We start from the raw sequence: 20,451 nt of genomic DNA, 5'->3' as shown, positions 1-20,451 counted from the left end.
CCGGACCGCCTCAGTGGTTTCTGCCTCCTGAGCCTCCGCCCACCCTGTGGGTAGTTTTTTTTTTTTTGTGTGTGTGTGTTTTGGACTCTTGGCCTCCGCCCACTTGGTTGGGTGTGTTTTTTGTTATGAACTCTGGCCCTCCGTCCAGCGCCCCTCCGCCCACCCTCGTTGTGTTTTGGACTGTTTTTGGGCGTCTTGGAGCCGCCCTTTAAGGGGGGGGTACTGTCAGGTTCTATGTTTTTTGGTGTATTTATTTCTAGTTTCCTGTGTGTCTGAGTCTCTGTGTTGTCCTGTCTCCCCTTGATTAGTTCCCAGGTGTGTCTCGTTCCCTGATTACCTTATGTGTATTTAGTGTCACCTGTGTCTCTGTGTCTTGTCGGATCCTCGTCACGTCACGTCTACGTTTGGTCACATGTCACTCCTCGTCGTCCTGTTCCCTTGTATCCTGGTTTGTCATTAAATTCATTATTTTACATTCAATCCGGTCCATCAGCGTTTTTGCCTCACCTCCACCACCGCAAATCATGACACAGAATACCTGTATGGCATTATACATAGACATCACTGAAATAAATGTTTATATTTGTTACATTATTGTCCTGCTGTACAAAATAAAATGCAGGTTTTAATTGTGTAAATGCATCTTCTAACAAACACACACATGCAAATGTTATGTGAATCATGACTCCTTGCTCAAACTCTTAACTAGATAAGTGCAATGCTGAAAAAATAAACAAATAAATCCAATGTTAGTTCCATATCATGATATGGAACTATCTTGGTAATCGTCACCATAGCAACTCAGCTTCTAAAACTGCATTTGCTTTGTGACGTCACGCGCTCAAGATTCTGCGTTTTACTTATCAAACAGTGCAGCGATTTAAATGTATAATTTAAGTCGGTAAAAAAAAAAAAGTTAAGTTATCCGAGTTAAAAATGCAGAATGCATCATGTCATTGACTTGACTTGTTTATACGCTTCTCCCTCTTCAAATTACTTTTACACTGTAATGACTGATTTTATCCATATCTTCAGGGGAAGCCAGTGGAACCAACATGTATATTTGCTGCCTTCTTTCTCTGTTTCTTTCTTTCTTAGACCAGGACCACCACAAAATGAATAACCTCACTGATTGAACTCTGAAATGAATAAAAAGTCATTCAGTTAATCATTCAGCTACTCAGAATCAGCACAATATTGACTCTTTCCATCTTTAAGATGACTAGAACAAACTCCTCACTGTTGAATTCGTGGTGTTTATTACAGATGATAGTAAATAATTGGAAATGTAGAAATATAATTCTACCAAGATAGAGCTTAATCCGCTATTACTGGACACTATTATGGAGTATTATGGAGTTCCATAAAGTCTAACAGTCTGATTATCACTCATTGTTTTTCATACTTTAATCGTGTTGTTCTTTAAATCCCTCACACGTGATCACATATGCACACACACCCCTCACACACACACACCGGTACACTGAGCACTACTGCCATCGACCCTTCCCCAGAGGTCACGACAATCATCCTGTGGTGGCGTTTGAATTGTAGCTTCCAGACCTTCTTAGAGGTTAGAAGGAGTTCACCAAAACAAAGTGTCACAAAGATGGGATTATCAGATGTCGAAGAAATGTTTATTTTAGGGGGCGCCACATCCAGTCACCAGAAATTAAAAGCAATTAATGATTAGGGTCATAAATCACTCCACTGATTAAATTTAGTCATAAGGGTGTCTATATATCTCTGTGAGGGGTCAGAGAGATATATAGAAGAAGTCCTGGATGACTTCTTCTTGCAATATACATTATGGAATCACCGGAGGGCTGTAAAAAAAAAAAAAAAAAAAAAAAAAAAAAAAAAAGTCATTTACACTAAAACATAAAAAACTTGCTGTTGGAAAAAAAAAATCTTTTTCTAGTATTTCTAATTTCTAATTCTTTAGTTTTTCATATCTGACTACTGGCTTTTTGTTTTTCTAAGGGCACTACTGTAGTTCCATAGAGTGCACAAGCTCATCAGAAAGCTAAAAGTACTTCTTAATTATTATTTGAATAGAACTTGGAGTGGAAATATTTGGAGGTGAATGAGAGCATGTAAAAAAAAAAGTATTTTACCTTTTTTTGCTCATGTACTAACGTGACTTGTAGTAATCAGTTCAAAAGGGATAAAAAAGATAACAGTTTCAAGATATCCCTTAAATTATTCCCTTCAAACAGCTAAGTGGTTTTTTTTTCCAATTTTTTTTTTTTTACTTGACGTCATTACTGCACAATAACACCTGAGATGTGTGTCCTTGTCTCCTGCTGCGGGCAGCACACATCTTGCTGCAGTAATCCCAGAGGTGCGTATGTTCTTTTTAAAGCTGAGGATGCATCTTCCTGGCACCATTGAATTATGAAGAGGAACACATGAACATAGCATCTGTACACACTATAGCTCGTCTACTTCTATGTGTGTGTGTGCAAATAGACATCCCCACCAAGATGCTGCAGCTGTTTGCTGCAGCTCTCTGTCTTTCTGCAGCAAAAAGCCTTTTTTTTTTTTTCTTATTGCAGTTTTGGAAGAGTTCCCACTGCTGCTGCATTGATACTCCAGTGGAGGGGCCAGCAGAGCAGAGTGGTGAGCCTGCATCCTGGCCAAACTGTCTCTGACTCAACGTTAACTTAACATCTAATAAACTGCACTACCTCTTTTTACCTTACACAACAACCTACATTAAGTTGTTGTTTTTTTTACATTGTGGATTTCTGAAAAATGCATATCAGTCTGGATCATCTGTTGAAAATAATAATTCAGATTTACTCTGAATAAAAATCATATGACAATTATCCAAGCTGATTGCCTTCTTCATTACATAATTTCATTTAAAATAATTAAAACAAATGCTACAAATTGGTTCTTCTTTCCCCCATCTTTGAGTATAAGGATGCATAATAAACACTCTTTCATCAAACTGAAAGCAGAGCTTGTTGTGAACGCTCAAGCTACTCAGCATGACCACTGATGATGTCAGATAAACAATTTTTCTGTTATGGTAAGCTGTTTCTCTGCCATTAGCACTTTGAACAGCAAAAACATGAGGATGACTGACAGCGCTAAGAGACTCCTCCTGGCCCTGATTGGTTGTTTATTGTCGGAAGCTGTTCATTTTTCAAATGGCAGTAGTAGTTCAGGTAAGAGGTGGAGGAGATTGATCTTGTCATAGATTATCTGTTGCATACCATACAACAACGTAAATAAACCTTAAAAAAAAAAAAAATGCCTACAGCAGCTTTAAGTCCCACATTACCAAAGAATGTTGTAAATTTTTGGAAATGACAACTCAGGAATTTTAAAAGGTCATTTTAGAGAGATTTTTGTTTGATTCCTTGAAAACTGTTCAGTGACTCGGAAACTGGAAGTGGGGATCATCTCAAGCTATGTATGGGTGTCACATTTCTCAGCCTTCCTGGAAACATTTGCTGTGAGTTGTTAGAGAAGAGACTCAGACTGGCAGCGAAGCCTCAACTCCAGGAGAAACCATGTGACTTTTGTCCTCGCCGTGGAATGAAAAATTTTATAATCTGCTCCTCATGTCTCTTTTCTTTTGGACTATATGGATAGCCTTGTCAAAAGATTTGCATACAATCCTTTTAAGATTTTCATTTATGCTGAATACAAAGAAACGAAAAAACAAACGTCAACCAAAAGTTGCAAAGAAAAATAAAATATTGAAGCTTTTTCAAAGCACTGACAATTTTGTAGGTACTCTACAAATGTGACTAAGTTGCAAACAGATCCATAACTTTTTTCAGTAAAGGCCATCCCTCGACTAAAAGAAAAGCCAATATCATGTCCATATTTCCAATTGAAACGTTTCCAGAATCCTGTCTTTGAATTGATCAGTAAATCAGTATTCTATCAATATTCAGATGTTGTTTACTGAAAGAATGGTGGATTTACCAAATTGCAAAAGGAGCTGTCCTGGCATAATTAACTGATACCAATGACTGAACAAATACTTTTTATCATTCATAAAATGTAACAAGCTGCAGACAAATAAAAGTGTTCTCAAAAGAAAGTCTGTATCATGCAAGGGGAAAACTAAGTATCTACTGTTTTTACTCTTTTGCTGTAATTCTCTCCAGCTAAAATAAGAATGAAAGCCGCCATATTTATGAATGGTGGCGCGTCCCAGCCCAGGCCCTGAAGCAGTATCACACACCCTCCTCCTCAGCCGGCACTGCAGAACTTTCCTCTGATCTTCAGAACGCTCAGCCAAGGGTGCCTGAGTCTGCACACACACACACACACACACACACACACACACACACACACACACACACACACACACACCAAACCTAACAATGGGGAGGAGGGTTTGGAGGCAGTGGGTGGGAGCAGTATGGGGAGGGAGGAATGAACTATGAGACGGATGTGGAGGCAGGTGACCAAGTGGGGGAAATAGAAGTGAGGAGGTCTGGCTTGCAGCCAGCAAGAGATGACAAGCAAAAAACAAAAAAAAACAAAACAAAAGAAAGACAGGTTGAGAAACATCTGGAGGGACGATACTGGGAAGAATTCAGCTTGCTGGGGTTCTGCTGAGTGGGGCTGAAACACTGTGTTCCCTCTGTGTGTCTGCGTTGCTGTTTGCCTTCCTGCTCGTCTCCCTCTCCGTCTCCCAGCCGGTCGTCTCTCCTCCTGGCTGGCGCTGCAATGTGGCTGTCTCTGCAGTGAAAGTGCTGGCTGGCAGATTCTCCTTGTGTGAACCCTGACTCTGCGCAGTGAGAGTTTGCCGCTCTGCTTCCGTCCCGTCCCACACTGACTCAGCTGTGAAGCCAGCCGCCGGGCCACAGGAGCAGGTAGGCAAAAAGAACTCTACTGTATGGTTTTTTTAGATTTTTTTTATTTTTTTAATTTTTATTTTTTACAAAAGTAGCTTTTAATTCATTGATTAGTGTTTTGCTTTTTCTTTGTGACGCCGAAAAAGTTTTGACGGTGCACTGACAAATCTTTTTTAATTTCTTCCACCTCTCCTCACCTATTTCTTTTCTTTCTCTGCTGCCCTCCGTCTAAACTGCAGCAGCGTTTTCCACATGAGTGCATTTCCAAGAGACTTCAAGACTATAGCAGCACTTTTGGGGCGGGATTCCAGCCTCCAAAATTGATCCTACACATCTGGAAAACAGTATCAAAGTGAGCTGGGGCCAGCTGCCATGGAAGTTCGGTGGACTGGGGTCCAACGCTCCAACCTGGGTTCTCTATATACAGCCTTCACTTTGCTGCTTGGTAAAGTCAACTTTTAATCTCTTAACTTCTCTTTCTATGTGATATATATATATGTATGTATATATATATATATATATATATATATATATATATATATATATATATATATATATATATATATATATATATATATATATATATATATATATATATATATTTATATATATATATATATATATATATATATATTTATTTATATGTTTTTTTTTATCTAATTTTGGTGTTCAAGGAATCTCTTAATGCTTTAGAGTTCTTGCCTCAACTTGTCATTCAAGACACAATGTTATAGTGTTAATAATTAGGCATTAAAGCTACTAGTGGTCTTTTATACATTACCTACAGGCATTTTCACGAGACATACTGCTGCATAAAATTTTCCATGACAGAAATAGCTAAAGAGGAAATAACCCGAACATTTTACAAACACAAAACAAGAAACAAAATCTTCAGGTTCGAGTCAAATCAGTTTTTATGCTTTAAACGTTGCCTCTGGTAAATTAGATTAAATTCAATTCCTACTGGTTTAGTTTGTGACTCTGTATAAAAAGAAGGCATCTCAGTTAAGTAAGGTGATCCTGCTGCTATAGGAAGGCTGCATCATGCACTCCTGGCCTGCGCTCTCACAGTTTGTTCTGATTTTTGCAGCAGAGGATGTTGCTGTCATGTTGTTGCAGGGAATTTCGCATATAGGTCAGGTACTTTCACATACATGTCTGCCTTACAGTTGGAAATGAATATATATATATATATATATATATATATATATATATATATATATATATATATATATATATATATATTAATCAGGTCATTTTAAAAAAATGCTACCGGGCAGTTTACTTGACCCACCTTTGCACACATTATATTGAAAATCATGTCTCTAAGCCTCCTGAACTGCAGCACACACGAATCACTAATAAAACAGCCTGTAATTATGTTGTCCGGCATTTTCAGTTCAGTGAATTTAATTAGAGATGAGTAAGGGACTTTTTGTTACTTTATTATATAACAACAAAAAGGAGTTATTTTTTTTACAGGCCACCTGCAACAACAACAACAAACAAACAAAAAAACAACCTGTGCACCAGAATTTTACACATGCAGGTGGAGAAGTAGCACAACAAAGTTAGATCTTTATTTGGATATTCATTGTGTTATATATAAATATAAACCTAGTGGATACAGGAAACCTATCTGATCCTATGTGAGAAAGTAATCACTCCCCAATGCAAATTGCTGATTTTTGTCATCAAGGATGACAAGTGTTGGTAATAAATGGCAATGGGTTTTTTGGGCAAATTTTCTTTTAAATTTGTAAAATATTCAACCATTAGGGAGGTTTTAGACCACAGATTACCTGGTTTTTTTAAAAATTGTTTTTTTAAACTTTATGTCACAGCATTATAACTAGATTTAAGTACAGACTTTCATTAGGCCACTCCAGAACCATTATGAAGCTGTAAAGGAGCTCAGACGTTCACACTATCACTGTTTTCAACCAGGGCGATAATCATATAGAATGTTTTTCTCTGAATTGCTAAACTGTTTTTTTTGTTGTTGTATTTTTTTTGTGAAACCAGCATACCAATTGTTCTCATTATTCTACAGAACATTTATAAAAATGTTTCAAGATGTTTTGGGTCAGTGTGAGGAAGGCATGTGTTTTCTCACAGGTCAGCTTTGATTTTTTCTGGACGCCATCTTTGCCTGATTTTTTATTTTTTTTTATCCTTATTGTTGAATCAGGAGAAATGACATTAACTGAGGCAGGTAGACCTGATGATCACAGTTGTTCCATGTTTGTGGATAATAGGTCTCACTTTGTTATACTGAAGTGCCACAGGTTAAGAAACATGTTTCAGGGTTTCCTCCAGTGTATTATAAGCCTGGTGGGCCACCAGGCTTTACTTGTTACTAAGAATTGCTTATTTATCTTTTTAAAATGTTTGCATATTTTAGGACATTATAGTTGGTGTTCAGGTATTAATCTTCCAATCTTTGAATAACACATAATTATCAAGTGATGTTTTCAAATTTCTTGTAAACTTCAAATATTTCTTAACTCAAAACCACAATGGGCTGCTGGATGAATGACTGCTCCAGCACCAACCACCAGGCTTAGCAAGTTTTCTGGGGGAAACCTTGGTTTTGTAACTATTAACTATTTACTTTTTTTTATATGTGTGTCAGGTTTTACACTTTTAAAGACAAATTAAACAAACACAAGAAAGACAAGAGAGTTAGATTCTTTTTTACTCGCGAGGAGAAACAGCCAGAGATGTGTTTTTCAGTCACAAATCTCTTCTGCTTCTGAAAACATACCGTATGTGTCCGTTCTCCCTTTTTATTGCTGTTAGGATCCCTGTCACAGAGAGCGTTGCAATTCTCAAGGGGTGGGGAAAACACTTCAATCACATAATTGCAACGCAAATGTTAGTCACTATCTAGACACGTGTTATCTACACACTAGATTCTTCTGTTCCAGGCACCTGGAAAAACAGAGCAAGTTGTACGTCTTCCCTGCGACAGTTTTATAGCTATCTAACAGGTCAGGAAGGCCTTGGTTTCTGCTGAGCGATAAACCCTGTGGGACCTGGTCATCACTGCGTTTCTTCAGAGAGGCCTTCTTGAGGAAAGAAACAGAGCAATACAACAACACAAACATTCTTTAGGCTAAGACAAAACAATAAAGCTACATAAATCAAGAACATTATATAGGTAAAACTAAAGGCTACATGAAACAACAAATATTTGATAATAATAATATATACAATTTACCTAACAATGTGTTTTTGTATGTCTTTAGTTTGTGTCATGTCATGTTGCTTTTTGATATCTTAATGCTTACTTCATATTGTTAGACAGGTTCTGGCTGGGCAATTATCTAATATCAGTGACTTTGTGTGGCTGGTTAAGTTGAACCAAAATATGTTTTTCCCTTCACAGCTGAAATATTATAAGATTATTTGAGAACTGCTATTTGTATCAGAGTAATCTTTGCTTGATATTAATGTTTTTTTTTAATTATTAAAAACATTCAGATGTGACGAAACAGAAAAAGAAGGACGTTTCTTTTACAGGATTCTGTGTTGTTAAATGTGAAGCTTTTTTTTTTTTTTACCTTTTATCTAAAGGAAAATAAAAACTGTACTTTTGGTTTTGCAACTTGATTTTCTCCTAATTTACCAGTGAATTTTTAAAAAGGAGTATATTCGTCAGATAGGCCAGAAACTAGAGCAGCACTTTTTTTTTTTTTTTTTTTGCTTGTATTGATATATTTAAAAAGACAAAGATGGAAAAAAAAAATAACGATGTCTGGAAACTTGAAAAAAACAAAACAAAACTCAACGAGCCAAGTTGTGTGAGTAGGTGACATTTAATTATTTATAAGAGAAAGCATCAGCTTTAAAGAACCAGATTGCTGCCTCATGACTACCAGCTGAAATAATCAGGAAGCAAATCAAGCTGCTTGCTTTATTGTCAGCCAAAGATGAAGTCAAAGTTTATTTATATTATAGCACATTTACAACAACCTCCGCTGACCAAAATGCTTCAAAACAACATCACAGGTAAATAATAAAGCAGGAAATAAAATTAGCCTCTTCCATTTAGCATGTCTGAATAGGGTGGCAGGAGCTTCATTTGGTGAGAGTTTTCATGGCTAACACCACTTCTGTCATGAATTGTGAGTTGGTGGATGGACCAAAAAGGAGACAGGAGCTGGCAGCATGGATTGGATGTTTTAATAATAAACTGAAAACTTACAAAAAGCACAGGGAGCCAGAGCAGAACAAAAACAGGAACAGGAACAAAAAGCAAGCAGGGAGATAACTAGACAAGATTTGACAAGATGATGACAAGATCATCTTTCTCCTGATCATCAGCAGGAGAAAGATGTAAATATTGTGAGGATGAACTGAACTAAGATAAAACAGAAGTTATCAAATAAAGAAGCTGAGGAACAGAGGATAATAATGAAACTAGAACCAAATAACCAAAACTCGAAACATCGCAGGATCCTAACAACTTCATTAGGTTGTGTTTCAGAACAACCAGTTTGTGTACGTGAAAGATGAAATGATTTTGCGCAGCATGAACGCATGCTAGCTCAGCAGTCTGCTGATTTTAAAAGGCCTCGTTAATTCAGAGTCCAAGAAGTGCATAGAGGCTGATGGAGGAGTAGAAACTGTCACTGCAGCAGCAAAAATATCTTCCTCCAGCATAACCTTTCTTCTATTCATCCAGAGTTTTCTATTTTTTTGTTCTCACTGTGACTTTAGGCACAGGACCAGTCTGACCCAAAAAAAGAGAGGAAGTATGTTGCTGATTTGTTTTGCTACCTGTTTAAATATAGGCAGTATTATAAACTTCCCAGCTTATGGTGGACAAAAATACTGAAACTAATGTGTTACACGGATAACTAAAAAAAAAAAAAAAAAGATTTCACAGGTGTAGTTAAATAAAATAACAGATAACAGGATGTTCTTCCCAGCCACTTCCTTTGGCTGCCTTAGCTGTACTTTTCCTACATGCTGCAGTGGTGTTTGCCTGGCGCTGACCTTGACCATGCTGTTTGTGTAACCCGGGAACACGAAACACAGCGCAGAATCTCGGGATTGTTGGAAACAGTGCAGAGGATGTTATGGCTGCTCCTTGGTTCAGACCTTCAGTCTGCGATCCCACACCTGCGTACTCAAAGCTGGGAACTAAATGTTAAAGTGGAACCCATGTTGATATGAAAAAAATAAAAACAACTTGCTCTTTACATCCCTTTTCTTCTGTTTTCCGTTTCCTTATTGTTATTTGTTGTACTTTTATGAAGGCAGCATTAAATCACTGCTACTTCCTGGAGCTGACTGACCCTGATGATGTCTAGTGTAGAGTTACACTTTTCAAGCGCAAGCAGACTGAATCCTTTACTGACAGTAATGTCACAGCAAGGACATGCTGGTGTCCTGTTACTGAGGCTTCAAGTTCATGAATGTGAATAGGAGATGTTAAAGTAGCAGAATGCTGTAGAGAGTTCTGTAAATCAAATGTTTCATCACTAGTGTGTCTTTCACAGACACGAATTGTAATGAAAGTAGTTTGAGAATAAAATATGAATTTATCCTAACAATAATATCAGACACAGTCTTTGCACTTGATTATAAAATAACTTCCCTTCAGCAGTTTGTCAGAGGACAAACAAGCTTAGTCAAAAGCATGTCCAAACATTGACTAAAAGGACACACTTTAAGATGTTGTAAAAGTTATAAATATTGGTACAAGTCTGACAATGCAACTTTTCGGTTTTATGGGTTGGCCACGGCTCTACGTCTATGAATCTTTTTTTAGATTTGTCCTACAGCAACTAGCTGCCATGGGAATCAATATTTCCAGAAAAAAAAAAACAAAAAAAAAAACAAAAAAAAAAAACGCCGAATAACACTTGAAACACCTTGATGAACCTACAGCACTATTTAACCAATATTGACTTACCGGTATTTCTTGCATAGACTTAGTGGACTATGAAATTGTTACAATTTGTTGTTTGTAGCAAAACAAAGAACAAAAACCAAGTTTCACACTTAGATTCTTTAGTTAAAAAGAATGCTGCATATTGTTTTCATAGCGAGGTTATTAGTTCTTGCTGTGCTGAGAAACCAGCTTTATTAACTGACAAAGTCCAGATTGTTTTAGTCTGTCTTTAAATTTGCCATTTTAATCCCATAGGTGTTGCTGCAGTCTTCACATGCTTATACGTTTGTCTCTTTATATGAGCCCTAGAAATATGGTGACAATGTGGCTCAAACTTCTAGCTTATCATCATCAAATTGGCTCAATGAATTTTAAATAAATTTGAACAAAGGCATCCAGAAAAATGGTTCAGTTGAAAATAATAATAATAATAATAATAATAATAATAATAATAATAATAATAATAATAATAATAATAATAATAATAATAATAATAATAATAATAATAATAATAATAATAATTAGTAGGCACAAACAAAGCTTGTTTTTCGTTTTTTCTGAAGGTCACAGACAGTGTTGCTACTGAAGACTAAACGCCTTCCATGTTTGGTCATGTTATCTCACCAATATCTCTTTGCTGTCCCAGGTGTTTGGTCTGCTCAGGGCCTGGAGATGTCAGTGGGAAAAATTCCCTTCCTGGAAGCAGTGAACGGCAGCACAGTCATCCTGCCTTGCACATATGCCAGCTGCATTGGCATCAAAGACCTGTATTTTAACTGGCAATACAATGATAATGGCACAATGCAAAAGGTAAAATCCTTCTTATTTCCATTCAGCGTCTGCTAACTCGAAGGTTGAGTTTTTTTGCTCGATTGACGGCTTGCTGATTCCATCAGGTGTGTGAAGGTGTGATACCAACAGAGGACGTGGAACCTGATGTGAAAATATTCAGGGAGAGAATGGAGTTTATCGGAAAGAACCACAAAAACAACATCTCCATCTTGATATGGAACATCACCTTCGAGGACGGAGGCCTGTACACGTGTTTTGGGCGCAATCCCAAAGAGAAGAACAAGAACCACAGTACAGTTTTCCACCTCATTGTTGTGAACGAATGTAAGACTTCAACATCTCTTGCTGGTATAGAGTGATTTAGAAAAGTTTTTTTTTTTTTTTACATTTTGCTACAGCGTCAGACTTCAATGTGTTTCATAGATATGTTACTTTGAAAAGAAAAACATTCATTTTTAACCTAAATGTGCCTTCCTCTCATGCAGTGAGGCTCTCTTCTTTGCAGGATGGCTAACTCCTCAAACGTTTTGTCATATGATTCATATTTTCTAGGATTCTTCTAAAGTGAAAATATCCACTCTCCCCTATCATCCTTCCTTGCCCTCAACTTGACCTTTACATTCCTGTAGTTGGAGCAAGGCTCAAGGTTGCGCCACATTGTTGATGTATGGCAGACACTCTGCTATATTTTACCTGGTCATTAATGATTACATGCAGAGGCTGCAAGAAAATAGAGTTTACAGTTAAAATATCCAAACACAGGCCATATTAAAAGGCATATTAGTATCCTGTTCAAAGTTACCCTGGGCGTCTGTTTGTCAGAGTTTTTGTATTGATACCAAATAATATATGGGCGTAATTTTTATTTATGTAAATCTCCTGACTGGTAATTCATTTTATCTACTGTCTAATTTACCCACATATTACCAGATCCATTTGTCTTGATTGTCACTGTTAAGTCGTACCTACATTTAGTTTATCACAAGAAAATAACCTGAAATTGGCCAATTTACAGAAATGGAGCAACTCGACTGGGCTCTGTTGATGCTTCAGTAATATGCATACTCAGGTAAAAGTAAACCAGAACATGCATTTATTATCTGGAGATAAAGTAAAGTGGGCCACATCGATGACAAATGGAATCAGGCTGGAGAAAATAATAAGTTGTGTTTATGGTACACAGGGAATAGTAACACATGTAATTGAAATGGTAAGCAAGAAGAATTTAAGACTTTAAGGAATGTAAATAAAAAAGGTATTCTGATTGAATCATCCCTTTCCGTTTTTCTGAGTATGTCTTTGTTATGACACAGATGTAAATAATCTATTCAAATGTTTTAAATGATTTCTCCATGTCTGCAGTAAGAGTGGTGGACAACACGCTGACCATCATTATAGCCTCAGCTGTTGGTGGAGCCATTGCGTTCCTGATGGCCTTTATGTTGCTCAAGAACTTCACTCTCTTTGTTCTTGCCAAACTCGAGGAGAAAAAGTGAGTTTTCCGTTCCTGGCATTTTCTAATGATGGTGCAAATGTTTCATATTGTTTCATCACATGCCACCACCGCTGCTCGGTGGCATTTCACTTTGAGCCGTACACATGCTGAAGTTGTTTTCTTAAAGCTGCAAGTTTGTCTTTGAGGTGCTTTGATTTCTTCTGCCGCTCTAACGCGACCTCCTTTTTTCGCTTATCCCCACCGCAGTAAGGAGTGCCTTGTCTCTTCTTCAGGGATTGACAACACTGAGAACGGCCTCTCAGGATCCAAAGCTGATTCCAAACCGACGCCAAAAAAGAAATGAGGCGGGGGGGGGGAGCATGTAAAACGTAAACATGACTCAGATTTAGATCATATTTGCTGATATTTCTGAATGCAAATGTGTTGATGGGTCATTGTGTCTAATTTAATAACTCTGCTAATGAGGTTTGAATGAGAAAACATACATTTGCACATAATGATACCAAATGTGCTATAAGTGGTAACTGTGCAAATGATATACAACTTAAGATTGTACAAATATTGAATGTATGCAAATTTTACACAATTATGTTGTGCGTTGCTTAAGTTTTGATTGTAATTAATTCAAACTAACTTGTTTAGGACAAATAACTAAGCAACAAAGCATTACAGCAAGTAATTCTAAAGTAAACCTGAAATTAATTCACAGAGGAAAAATAAAATCAGATCTAACAGACCTTATTTCATAATTTAAAAAATGCCTGACGTGGGACAAGCACACAGGTGTATTAATGTCCCTTTTCCACTAAATGAAGTCCGCTCTGAGATTTTCCATTTCCATCAACACTTTGGAATGTCACGGAATCATGACAACTTTGCAAAAACTCTTTTCCAAAGATTTTTTATGTTTTAAGAGTAGGATACAATGTTTTCAGACAATCTGTGTATTTTCCTTGCCATTATTAGAGGTTTCCGAATCTCTAACATCAGTTTCAGCCATGGTTTAAAGCAGGGGTGCCCAAAGTCGGTCCTCGAGGGCCAGCATCCTGCACATTTTAGTTCTCTCCCGGGTGGTACCAACAAAATTTTCATCATGTCATTGTTCTTCTTAGGCCTTCTAACAAGCCATCATCAGATCCAGGTGCGTTAAACCAGGGATAGAACTCAAACGTGCAGGATGCCGGCCCTTGAGGACCGACTTTGGGCACCCCTGGAAGAGTAAACAGCATAAGTATTTTTAGGAGCCTATTAGCAGCATTTGTTTTTTGTTTTTTTTACTGAGCACTGTGGACTATCCAGCACACAAGCCTTTGCATCCTGAACTTTAATTAGGCACAGCACTCTGTGCACATACCTGTGATTATACAGAAGTATCATGGACGCAATCTGATCCAAAATCTGGGTTTTATTGACTCAATTTTTGAGTTTTTCGAATGCAGCCCTCATTAATACACCTGTTTTTGTGCTACTATTCAGTTCAAATTTCTGCCACAGAGCCATTTCTCTAACTTAAAACGTATGGCAATTAAGTTGACATACAACATAATTGCTCCTTACTCTTCCTTAGGTATAAGAACAAATCTTACTTGTGTAATAAGATTTGACTGAAGTAAGAATTTCCCTCCAGCATCTACTGTCTCTTTATTCAAAAACAGTTTGGAGATGTTTTACACATCTCCAAATATATCCCCCTTTTTTGTGTGTGTTTTCTTTAAATTATTCAAATAAGAACAAAAACAAATGATGTTTTTATTTTGTCACTAAGAACTGGTGCAAGTTATGAAAATGTGTAGCTACACAAGTAAAAAGAAAATCAAGTTTTACAGCATTTAGCATAGTTGCTCACTGTTTGTTTCCACCAAATATCCACTCAGGCTGTAGCTTCTGCCATTTTAGGCAATAAAAAAATATTTGACTGTTCTTCATCCAAAGTCAAAACACAAGTCCTGATTTAATTGCTTTAGGCTGAGAAAATTTTCTTCAATTACAGCTGGAATGAATCCCCTTGAAATAAACACCAAATCTCACATATTAATAATCTGTAAACAGATAATTCTGTTGATATTTAGTATTTTTCTACACAAATTAGTCATATGTTTAGGTTTAGCAAAGGAAAGAGGGCTTTAACTAGTTTTAATGCAAATATCGTATTGTAGAATTCAGCCTAGTTCTTCATGCCATATTTCCTCCTTGCTTGAAAACAACACATGTGCCTGTTAAAGCATAAAAGCTTTAGTATTTAGTAGGATAGCTAAATATTGCAAAAAACAGTTTTTAAACCCTTAACTGTTACAAGACAATAAGCTTTTACATCAAAATGATAGACAATCTCGCAATATCTAGATAAATGAATACCATTCAGAGGATGCTGCTTTTCAAATAAATACCTAATGCAATAGGAGCATGTGCAACATGGGCCAGATTTTAGATCTAATGCTTAAATATAATATATAAAGAGATATAAATATACTTTAAGAAACACACCTTCTCATACTAACACTGGTAGTGTCAGGGCTGAAATTAATTGCAAACCAATTTCATGCTATGCTAATGCCATTAAGCTAACCCTGACAGGGCTAAGCAGTAGTTGCTGTAGATTCGAGAGAAAACAGAGCACTTCCTTACACTGTAAAATCTGCTGGGTTAAAGCCAACTCAATAAAGGTTATGCAGTCTGTCCTGGGTTGAATATGGACTGATTCAGCCATTGAGCAAAAAAAAAAGTTTTTCGTCTTGGGCCTGAATTTTCCAACCAAAAACATTGTTGCCAGGTCCCCAGTCCAGGAATTAGCTCTTAATCATCCAAAATGTTATAATTTCATCACCTAATTGATAATGTATTTGGCATAGTAGAAAAGGAAATTGGCACTGTTAGGGTGAAAAAAGGAGAAAAAACAGTAAAAATGTGTTTTTGAGTATGAATTAACTTAAAATTTTTGGCCTGTTTTTAATGTGAAACCCTCAACCCTTCTCCTTTATTCAACACTACCCAAAAATTGGTTGAAGAAATCTTGTCTATATTGACATTGTGACTGATTGTTTAGTAAAAGTGTGGATATTGAACATAGCTATAGCTAATGCTTAGCAGATAAAAGGCTAATGCAATATTTATTGAATGAATGTGTTCTCTACTGTGAAATAAAGACAATAATCTACACTACAGATATAGACATTGTTTTAAATTATTCTTTTTTCCATCTAACAAATTCCTATTTACTCTTGTGGAAGAAGTTCAGTGAACTCTAATCAGATTATTCTAAAGGATCTATGGAGAATGGAAGAGTTCCTAGTTTCTTCTTCGATTTTCCTCCCTGAGTAAAATGTTTTGACCCAATTCTTGGCTAAAATAACCCAAGTTCTGTTTAAGCAGCAATAATTCAGCAGCATTTAGGGTTGTAGAAAGATAACCCAGCAGTTTTTGTGTGTGTAGTGTTTGTTTTTTAAAAACACAAGTACTGATTTTATTAAAATGCATTTCTAATTTAGAACAAAGACAGAAAGCACCCTTAAACTAAATGTTATTTGGTTTATTGACGTTGCAAATGTCAGATAGTAAGCTGAGCAGAGAGCTCATAGATCAAGTCTATTGCACAAGAAAAATAGGAAGGTGATGGTTTCATTGTTGTAGCTTTTGTGAAACAGGAAAGTTTCCAACAGAGTTTTGCTTTATGGCGAGATCAAAACCTTGCAAAGTACAACTTTAAGTAGCAGTAAGAAGATAATGGCTTGAAAAATACTTATACCAACACAAGAAATTGGAAGACGGGTGCATGTAAACTAAATAAGACAGTACTGTAAAATGAAGTGTAATTTTCTGATGGTTTCCTCATTGCTTTGTAAAAAAAAAAAACAAATAAAAAATTAATGTGCCTCAATCTTTAAATACTAGCTTGAAGCAATATTTTAATGGGGTACTCTGGGCTCTTTAAGAAGATGTATATTTTTGTGTATGTGTAATCCAGATTGGATTTGTCTTTCACATTGTTCATGCAAGTGCAACGCAAAAAAAAGCAAAAACAAACAGCACAAAAATGTGAGACCATCAGAGGCGGATCTTGCATGTATGGGGCCCTGGGCAAGCAACCACCCCCACTATAACAACCTTTGTTGACTAGCAACGGGTTTGTTAGCTGCTATGTTACATTTTCTGCTTCCATGATAAACAATACGTTGCAAGTTTGTGAAGAGGAAATTTCTTCAAATTGTTCACTTGGCGTAGCTAAAAATAAAAACTCCAGCTAACTGAGGAATAAATGATGGGAGGATTTTTTTCATTGGCACAATTTGATTGACATCATTTACAACCATAACTCCTGAAAACCGACCAAAATACAGGAAATGATCAGAGATTATGGTTTGGGGGGGAAAAGGCAGTGCAAAAAGCAGGTAACTTGGTCTCTATTGTGTACACGCATTTCAAAAACAATAGAAAAAAAAATGTTCAAGGTGCAACTGAAAGATAAAAAAGTCATACCATAATTTGTGATGGTCCTCCTCCACTTCACTGTCTAACTCCGCCCTGGGTTACTGCCCATGTGGCCCATATCTTAACCGCCACTGGATGCCGTCATCGTTGGCAACCAAATCATACACTATTTATTTATTTCTCTCTTCTTCTTTTTTTAAAGCTGACTAATCTTTGTTATTTAGTTCTAGTTCACTAGTTCATAAATCTGTTCAGTTCTCTGTAAAAAGCAAAAAGTAAAAACATTTTTTACAAAAAAAAAAAGTTAAGATAGAGAGTGACTTGTTCTGCAGATTCACTTCACCCATCAGTAGGAGAAATTGATACATTTAAAAAGTCCAGTTTTTACTGTGCCTGGGTTGTTCTGTGACTTTGGAAACATTTATGAAAGATTTAGCCAAATTATTGGATTTCATAATAATAATAATAATAAGTAATTTAAAGTGGGTGAAGTTTCTCTGCTAACTTTAAGTAACTTTAACTGTGAGTTGTTGTTTTTTTTAAATATCCATTTTTTAAAAATTACGTTATGACAATAATATTAACAATCTTTTATTAAAGCCGTCAGTGTGTCAAAACAAATGTGGCATTGTAGGCCTTTATATGCAACTCTATGCAAATGACAGCAGCAGGACCTCTGATATACTGTGACAGCTTCGATACAGCAGTAGTTACCTTTGGGATGTGCGCTGTGGTGATGACGTGCAGGCGGGATCCAGAAACCCCTCAACTGGAACAGAAACTGAGAAGCCTGTGGACTCTGTTGCTTCTCTCCCACTGCTCTCTGCATTTAAATAAACAGCTGTAATGCTATGGCCTGCACTTAGATGAAGTTACTGTTTCCATCATCTCTTACATGCATATCAGCTCTGTTTGAAATTAATAAAGTTTTGAATATAATCTCTGTTGTTCTGCTGTATATTTAGGGATACGCTGTTATTGTTAGCACCACCTGCTTTCAGGCCAAAGAAAGCAGGTAGTGCTTTTACAGTAAATTAAACTGTAAATGTTTTTAGCATGCAAAAACCTTAGGTAGACAAAGAGTAAACATAAGCAATAGAGAGAGAACCTTAACACTAAATTTCTCCATCCTATCAGTTTGCTTGATTTATTTTAATGGTTCATTTCTGAATGTGTGAATCCTACAATACACATCTTTACAACTTAAACTGGACCTATAGATACAGGGAGAGTGAAATTTTACAACAGCCTACTACCGCCTATTATTTTTTCTAACATAAAGTGGGCATGTGGATAGTATAAATTAGAACAAGACCAAAACTTTCAAAGAATTTAAATAGTTTATCAAAATTGTAGAAAAGAAGAAAAAGAAGAAAAGCAACTTTTACCTCTGCACAAAACAAGGGATTTTCAGTCACTTTAAATAAGGTGAATCCCACACTTATTCTGAATTAAAATAGCTAAAAATACTCAAAGGGTGTGTCAGATTAGGAGCACAAAATTACAACATTGCTAGCAGGCATTCTAGGGTGACTACTTATGAGTCTGGCCAGGCCTTTTAAACGTGTTAGAAAAATTTGTAATTAACCATCCGACTGTACAGAAAATAGTCCACAAATTGAAAATATTCAAAGCGACCTATACCACGCACAAGTCTGGCTGTCCAAATAACTTCACTGTAAGAGCAGAAGGAAAAATTCTAGAAGAAGTCTACAACAGGTTCTTACTACTTCTGGTAGGAAAGTGCATGGCCATCAGAAAGAGGCTACACAAGTTTATATTTTATGAGAGGTGTGCAAGAATTAAATATTTGTTCTCTAGGAAATCCATAAAGCCCAGGTTACAGTTTGCCAAAGACCAGGATGTCTGGAAAACTGGAATAATAATCAATTTTACGGTGGTTTAATACTGTAGAATAGAATACTACAGTTACCAGTTCAGCCAGATTTCGCACATATGTACCATATTTCATTATAAAATCAACAAAATGCTGCAGTAAAGTTAAAGTGCCAAAGGGTGGCAGCAAAGGACAAAACAATTTAAACCGTTTTAGAGCTTTATTAAGTCTGTTAAGTGTCTTAACATAACATAATGCCAAAAAAGGGAAAAACCCATTAATTCTACAAAATTAAATATTACAGCATATCAGTTTGGGAAAATGTTCGCCATTTCTATAAAATATTTTCAAGTCAAGTGGAACTTTATTGTCATTGAGTCAACACGTATAGGCAAGACGAAACTTTGTTCTCTAAAGGTGCAGCAGCTTTAGTGTTTTAATGTTATTTCTATCTGCTGAGCCTCTTGTGTCATTTGGAGGTTAATAAGATACAACAAACACTATGCAATGTCAGTGGAAGAGCATTACTTTTTGAATATAGGCCTACACATTGCCAACTTTAAGTAATAATTTTATGTAAAGATTAATATTATAAAAAAATAACTCAAGAAAGAGTTTATTCTGTCGGAATGCATTATTTTGTATTTATTTGTCATAAAAAATTTTTTTAGCCTTTAATATATCCAACTTTACACATAACTTTCTTTTATCTGTTTATGACACCATTTTAAAATATTAAATAAGATTATCAGTAAGTACTTGAGTAGGCTTTTTACCAAATATTTTTGTTTTACTCTTACCTAAGTCATTTCTTGGAAAGGTATACTTTTACTTGAGTAAAAGTATGTTGAAGTTGTGTTACTCTTGCTACCTCTGCCTGTTGCGTTATTTGCAGGCTTTTTAATCCTGTGACAAAACTCAATCCTCTTTTATTTGTCTGCAGATGTTGTGCTCTCTCTTGCCACAGACTTATTAATGTATATGGTTCTGCCACTACAATTTAGCTGACCTTAATATTTCCTGTGTTTTATTTTGGTCATTATTGTTTCACTTAGTGTTGATATGTGTGTGATAGGCGTGTGTATCGGACATTTATAGAAATACGGAACGAATCGTATTGGTTCACGCAACATTTAACAGCCAAATATGATTCCATATTTAAGGGGACGGGTGGCAACCCCTTGCCCTCATGCTAACATTAGCCTTGTAT

General features: G+C 36.3%; 1 protein-coding gene across 2 annotated transcripts; it reads left to right on the top strand.

Moving 5' to 3' along the window:
• The first annotated feature begins 4,403 nt into the window (after positions 1–4,403).
• Positions 4,404–18,309, top strand: scn4bb (sodium channel, voltage-gated, type IV, beta b). Of its 2 annotated transcripts, none has more exons than XM_044140297.1 (6): positions 4,404–4,844; positions 5,069–5,271; positions 11,378–11,541; positions 11,628–11,847; positions 12,886–13,015; positions 13,226–18,309. In XM_044140297.1, the coding sequence occupies exons 2-6, from the start codon at positions 5,199–5,201 to the stop codon at positions 13,320–13,322; spliced, it is 684 nt and encodes a 227-aa protein (XP_043996232.1). In that variant the 5' UTR covers positions 4,404–4,844; positions 5,069–5,198; the 3' UTR covers positions 13,323–18,309. The 2 variants fall into 2 exon arrangements, with proteins under 2 accessions (XP_043996232.1, XP_043996231.1); XM_044140296.1 differs by having other exon boundaries at positions 5,066–5,271.
• The last annotated feature ends 2,142 nt before the right edge of the window (positions 18,310–20,451 follow it).

Source organism: Gambusia affinis, linkage group LG15, assembly GCF_019740435.1.
Source record: "Gambusia affinis linkage group LG15, SWU_Gaff_1.0, whole genome shotgun sequence".
Classification (NCBI taxonomy): domain Eukaryota; kingdom Metazoa; phylum Chordata; class Actinopteri; order Cyprinodontiformes; family Poeciliidae; genus Gambusia; species Gambusia affinis.
This window is presented reverse-complemented; position numbering and strand designations above follow the sequence as displayed.